This window comes from Chrysochloris asiatica, unplaced genomic scaffold (assembly GCF_000296735.1).
Source record: "Chrysochloris asiatica unplaced genomic scaffold, ChrAsi1.0 scaffold00062, whole genome shotgun sequence".
In the NCBI taxonomy this organism is placed as follows: Eukaryota; Metazoa; Chordata; class Mammalia; order Afrosoricida; family Chrysochloridae; genus Chrysochloris; species Chrysochloris asiatica.
This window is the reverse complement of record NW_006408580.1, coordinates 15,847,301-15,854,110: the sequence shown is the minus strand read 5'-3', so window position 1 is coordinate 15,854,110 and position 6,810 is coordinate 15,847,301. Positions and strand designations below refer to the sequence as shown.

At 37.9% G+C, this 6,810-nt stretch overlaps 1 protein-coding gene across 1 annotated transcript in view; it reads left to right on the top strand.

Moving 5' to 3' along the window:
* OTC (ornithine carbamoyltransferase) overlaps positions 1 to 6,810 on the top strand; it is a 138,625-nt gene that overhangs the window by 122,107 nt on the left and 9,708 nt on the right. Inside the window, exons 7-9 of the mRNA XM_006864278.1 lie at positions 819 to 872; positions 953 to 1,102; positions 4,872 to 5,009. Coding sequence (XP_006864340.1) covers positions 819 to 872; positions 953 to 1,102; positions 4,872 to 5,009 — 342 coding nt within the window. The remainder of the gene's footprint in view (positions 1 to 818; positions 873 to 952; positions 1,103 to 4,871; positions 5,010 to 6,810) is intronic.

The window sequence follows — 6,810 nt, the reverse complement described above, 5'->3', positions numbered from 1 at the left end:
ACCCTGTACAGGGTTTCCGAGGCTGTAAATCTTTATGGGAGCAGAAAGCCTCATCTTTCTCCTGCGGAATAGCTGGTAGTTTCAAACTGCTGACCTTAAGGTTCGCAACCCAATCCATAACACTATGCTACCAGAGCTCCTTCCCATAAAGATTATAACTTAGAAAACCCTATGGGGAAGTTCCACTCTGACACATGGGGTCACTATGAATAAAAAAATGACTTGACAGCGCCTAGCAGCAATAACAACACATGGACAGTTAGTATTGAACTGGAGTGGTCAGAGAAGCTTTCTCTGAGGAAGGGACATTTGAGGTGAGATCTGAAAGTCTTATCCACAGGAAGTGGGTAGGGGAAAGAATTTCTGACAAAAAAGAACATGTGAATAGACTCAATTTTAGGATTAGGTATCCAATCCTCTCAAACTATTGCTGTTATTGTTGTGAAGTGCCATCGAGTCGGTTCCAACCCATAGCGACCCTGTATAGGGTTTCCAAGGAGCAACTGGTGAACTTGAACTGCCAATCTTGAAGTTCAAATGGCTTTGCAGTCTGGTGCATTAATTAACCCACAGCACCAAAAAGAAGAGCTAGTTACCAAGATCTAAAAGGCACAACACTCAACGTTTGTCTTTGTTATTAAAGACATCAAAGCTAATAAAGACTGGGCAAGGGGGTACCTTTTAATTTCCAAAAGGCAGTATTAAGGTTTAAAAGTCTAGGTGTAAAAACCATACTCTACTCAACATGGTTGGACCACATCTTAAAGTAAAATGAAAAGAAAATTGCCTAAATAACTGTCAAACTCTTCTCTCTGCAGGGTTATGAGCCAGATCCTAGTATAATCAAGTTGGCAAAGCAGTATGCCAAAGAGGTATGCACCTTTTATGTAAAACTATATTTGCCTTTCTCTGTTCCATGAAGTTGTTTAACCAGCACACTTATGTATGCTAGAATGGTACCAAGCTGTCACTGATGAATGATCCATTGGAGGCGGCACGTGGAGGCAATGTATTAATTACAGACACTTGGATAAGCATGGGACAAGAAGAGGAGAAGAAAAAGCGGCTTCAGGCTTTCCAAGGTTACCAAATTACAATGAAGGTACAAATTGAAGCCTCTCATTAATTCCATTCATAGAAGTCAAAACTATCTAATCACTCCTTCATTTTGGGGAGAGCCGATTGTCCTTTTATTCTCTATGAAGGACTCACTGCATACTCCAGGGATTTGTCTCCTTTCGCAGATTAACTGTGTCCTTTGGAAAGACACTTTGGTACTGGATGAAGCAATTTGAAATTTAGGCTGAAAAGAGAACTGACTTCTTCCTTTCACAACAATTAAAGGATTGAGATACTTTCCTTTAGTGTGTTTAGAAAGATTAAGTTACTTCTGATTTTCCTTAAGAAAAGCCCCATAACTTTTCCCCCTCAGGTGAGACCTTGCCTCCATTTTCTAAAGACCCCAAAGTCCAGTTTTGCTAACTCCCTCCAGGCCATTGCCAGTGGAATCCATCCAATCTGAGAATTGCATTAAGATTTTCTCCAGTGGTTGGCAACCTTGAACATGAATCACCTGGAGGGCTCAGATGATTGGGCCCCAACCCCAGGACTTCTGACTCAGCAGGCCAGTGGCAGAGCCCTAGACAGTGAATTTCTACCAAGTTCTCAGGTGATACAATGCTGCAGAGTCAGGCCCACACTGAGAGAAAGCACGGCTCTGGAAGAATACTCTAAAAGTCCGGTGTACACAGGGGCATAGGGAGGGTAATGAACACCCAGGGCAATCTCGAAATAGTGCCCTCCCCTAATTTCAAGATGAATAGGCATCAAAAGAAGTGACATGTCAGCAGAAATGCCTTCCTCTATCTTGTTCTTGTTCGGCTGCCTCAGTGAGGCATCTTTCATATTTGTGGAGCCTCTGAATGTCATGCAGTGTGTTAGCTAGTGCCCTCTTGGACTTGTGCCTGGAGGCAAGTGCTTCCCTTTGCACCCTACTCGCTATATCTATTAATGTCTAGCATGCTTGAGGAAGGATGTTAGACCATATCAGGTTAATAGAAACTGCTCAGTGGAGCCACCCTTCAAGTTGTGCCCAACACACGTGCCATATCTACCTTACATACCTTAGCTGTATCTCCAGGTGCATATTAGGGCTTTCTCACAGATAAATGAATCTGTTTTGATAGAGAAAGGGATTAAGCGATTGCAATAAACATTTAAGTGATAAAGTAATATACAAATGCTAGTTATATGAATACAAGTTCCTTGTTTTAAAAGTGCTGTATAGAACAGATGTATGAAAAACCATCCCCTTAAGAGTGACTCTTCCTAGAGGCAGCCGCCATTTAACATTTGGATGTGTCTTTCTGCAAATGCTTTCTGTGTATTTACATATATATGCCTACCTATAAATACACATAAAACTATTCATTTTTTATAAGTGCTATATTAGACAACTAACAACAAGGTTAGACATGTCATTGTGGCTTACATTTTCCACTTAACAAACTTTGATTTTTCTTGCCCATTTATTTGAATAGTTTGTACTCATTTTTAATGAGTGTGTAGTGTTCCGAAGTAGACTATAATTTACTTTAAAAATCCCTATTGGTAAATTAGGCTAATTTCATATTATTCAAATTGCAAGCAATGTTGCAATGAACACCCTTATGCATATTTCTTTATGCAAGTATTACTGGAGAATAGATCCCTAGAATAAATATTTCTGGTTGCAGTGACATACACTTTTAAAATTTTTATGGGTGAAATGGCATGCACTTTAAAAAACTTCAGGGTGAAGGTATATATTTTTGAACTATGGGAGATGTTGCTAAATTGCCTATCCATAAAAGATTTAAAAAATGTGTAATCCCATGCTATGTTTTAGAATTCTTTCCCCACACTCTTTCCATTTTTGGTTATTATTTACATTTAAAATTTTTTTGTAAATCTAAAGTAAAAATGGTATTTCATGCTTTAAACTTTGCATATTCCTGGTTGCTACTGAAGTTAAGTATCTCTTCAAAGTTTATTAGCCATTTTCATTTCCTTTTCTATAAATTGCTATTATATAATTTGCTTATTTTATATTGCCTTGTTTTTCATTTTTTTAAACTAGTGATAGGCACTCTATATATATCATGACTAATCCTTTGTCATATATGTGGATAAGCTGTCAAGGAGAACTTTTTTTAAATTTAATTTGTAGCAAACCCCAGTCCCATTCCACAGTTTCAAGACCTAGTGATCAGTGACGTTGGTTACAGTCTTCATATTGTGCCAACTTTCTCATTATTTGTCTTGTATTTTTTTCACTTCCATCCACTTATCTCTTTGCCCCAAACTTGTTCATTTATGTTTTAAAATAACTCTTTACCTTTGGGTTATATGCATGTGGTGTACACATGCATATATAAAGAAATACAATACTCAAGGGTGACAATCTTTCCTCTTTGGTTTAAACTGTTACTTAGTTTAAAGGTGACTTGCGGGAACAGCTTCCATTCAAGGTATAAAGAACAACTTGGGGATGTAGTTTCATGGTCTTCTCAAGCATCTGGATTCTTTAAGAATTTGAAGTTCTACTCCATATTATTTTCCGTTTTATAGGATTTACCTATTGTGTTTTTGATCAACACATTCAGTAGTGGTTGCTGGGAACCATCTAATTCTTCAGGAGTTTGTATATAATTCATGTAAACAATTAGTCCTGTAGCACATTTCCTTCTCTGATTCTTGAATTTCCCTCTTCCTTTTTGTTCCAGATGAATAAAGACCAATAGTTGTATCTCAAGAAGAAGTTTCAAATTGCCTTACTTTGACCAATTCTAGGTATTTTTATCTGGTCCTGGAACTATAGGCTTGAAGACCAGTCATCTCACAGATATATGACTGCTGCAAATGCTATTTCTTTCCCATGCCATTTTGCCCATATTTTAGAAACTCAGAATGTCTGAACTGAGAGTTGGGTTGGAGGTAAAGTAAAATTTTAGTCCAAAGACAGTAATTGTGAGGTAAGAGTGTATACGGAAATCTGTTTTTTAGACTGAAAGAGAATGGTGTTAATAGATGGGAAAATGTAATTTGCAGGAATTAACTGTGGGAGAAAATGAAAACTGCTAGTACATTTGCATTAAGAGTGAGACTTTAAGTGCACAGTTCTCAAAATTCTGTCTAAAGTATTCCTATCTCAGTGCTTTTATTCAAAATTGTATTGACAAATGACTAGGTACAAGGTTGCTATGAGTCAGAGTCGACTCAGCAGCACTTAACAACAAAGTATGCTTCAATTGCTAAAAACCATAATTTGGAGATAAGCTCAAAATATAATATATTCTTATAAAAGCAACTTTTTGATTTTGTGGTATAATTTGTGACTTTAGCTATAAGCCACATACGATGCTAGAAGAATTGATACTGAAATGCCCACTATAGAAGTTTGAGCTAATGGTTTAACTTGTAGTATTGTCCTTCCTCATTCCCTACCACTCCAAAAAATGAATATTAGCCTCCATAAATTGAAAGTATAAAGTAAATTTTCCCTGGCTGCCTTAAGCTAAAATGCGCATTCTATCCCCTTTGTCTCCTTTGATGTATTGATCTCTAACCCCAGGCTGTGTTGTTGTTGTTAAGTGCCGTGAGTCAGTTCTGACCCATAGCGACCCTGTACAGGGTTTCAGAGGGTGTAAATCTTTACGGGAGTAGAAAGCCTCATCTTTCTCCCGAGGAGCAGCTGGTAGTTTCGAATCGTTGACCTTAAGGTTCGCAGCCCAATTCGTAACCACTACGCTACCAGAGCTCCTTAACTATATGTACTTTTAAATACTGGAGAAGACTAATATGACAGGGTCTTGTCCCCATCTTTCTTTTAGACTGCTAAAGTTGCTGCCTCTGACTGGGTATTTTTACACTGCTTACCCAGAAAACCAGAAGAAGTGGATGATGAAGTGTTTTATTCTCCAAAATCACTCGTGTTCCCAGAGGCCGAAAACAGAAAGTGGACTATTATGGTAAGCAGGAGACAGGGAATGAGAGAAAAGTAGGAGTTTTCCGTGTGATCATAACTGGGTTGTTCATACCTTTTGACAGATAAGAAGCAACTGAGATCATCTAACAATATTTTTGTTCATAAGGGATCTACTTTTTTTTCTAGAAAGTTACTGGTGGTGGTGGTGTGCTGTGGAGTTAGTTCTGACTCATAGCGACCCTGTACAGGGTTTCCGGGGCTGTAAATCTTTATGGGAACAGAAAGCCTCATCTTTCTCCTGTGGAACAGCTGGTAGTTCGAACTGCTGACCATGAGATCAGCAGCCTGACCTGTAACCACTATACTACCAGAGCTCCTAAGAAAGTTGATAGTAGACTATTATTGTTTAATATTTATGATATACCTTTAATGAAGTAAAATTGATCCCATTCTAAATAAGTTATTTTTATCAAAATTCTTAGTACTCTACCTAGGTACTAGCCACCATTGTCTGCCCATCATTTTAACTTGCATTTTTCTGATGTTTGAATGTAGCTTTTCATGCTAATAAAAGCCCCTAATTCTGCTTCTGCCATAAAATAAACATCTGAAAGTCTTATTTCCTTCCTCCTTCATTTTTGTTCTTTTTTTTTTTTGACTTGCCCAGAAAATTGTTTTAGCTCTCTACCTAACTTTGGTTATATAGATCCATTTTTTAGGTATGTGGGCGCTTCAAAAAGTCCATAAAAAATGGAATTGAAAGATAATGGAATTTTCCTTTGAACTTTTTGAAGCCCCTTCATATAAGTTCCTAAACTCACAGAAAAACTAATCTTAAAAATTACTGGTTCTTTTAGGATTACATTACAAGGTCCCAGACAGAGTGTTTGTGTGTGTGTGTGTGTGGGGGGATGTAGAACAAAACTCAAAATTAAAAAAAGACTGGGCTTACTAGTCAGAAAGAGACTGGAGGAAATTGAGACTATGGAACTCAGCCACCCTCGTGGCTCAATTTTCAGCTAAATGTTGCTGTTGTAGTTAAATGCTATTGAGTATGTTCTGACACACAGTGACCCTATATACAGTTTCCAAGGAGTGTCTTGTGGGTTTGAACATCTAACCTTGCAGTAAGCTGTGCAGTGTTTATCCTACAGTGCCACACCAGTACTCTAGATAGGTATATGTTGTTGTTAAGTGCCATGGAATCTGTTCCGACCTGTACAGGGTTTACAAGGAGTGGGAGGTGAGCTTGAACTGCCTTGAGGTTCAAACCGACACTGCAGTCCAGCATATTAACCCACAGCGCCATGGGGCAAACACACTAGTAAGATACACTCGCCATGGATAGTCAACCATACAAGATCAAAAAGTCAACATTTACTTAAGGACAAAGTTCAGAAGGGTTGAAAAGGAGAATGGCGTGGAAATAAGAATCACCGTGAGGAAGTGGAATAAGTGATGTTACATGGAGGGGATTGCAATCATTGAGATGAAACGAAGTCTATAATTTGATGAATGTAAAACTGATGATCTGTTCTGTAAACCTTCCCTCAATTCACAATAAAAAGGTTAAATATATATATATGGTCATTTTAAGATGGTGGTTCAAGAAGACCTTCTGGTCCAGTACTTATTCCACAGTGCTACACCAGGACTCTGATTTAAGATTAAGCCACTAGTTTTATCTTCATCACTATCACTGTAGGAAAAAAAAAAATAACATGAAGTATCTACTTTACCTTTTGTTGCAATATTTGGCTTTATCTTCTCGAGCTGATCTTTGAAATTTTCTGTTCAACTCTTGGACCTCCTCATTTCTTCCATTTGCTTTAGCATCTCTACAC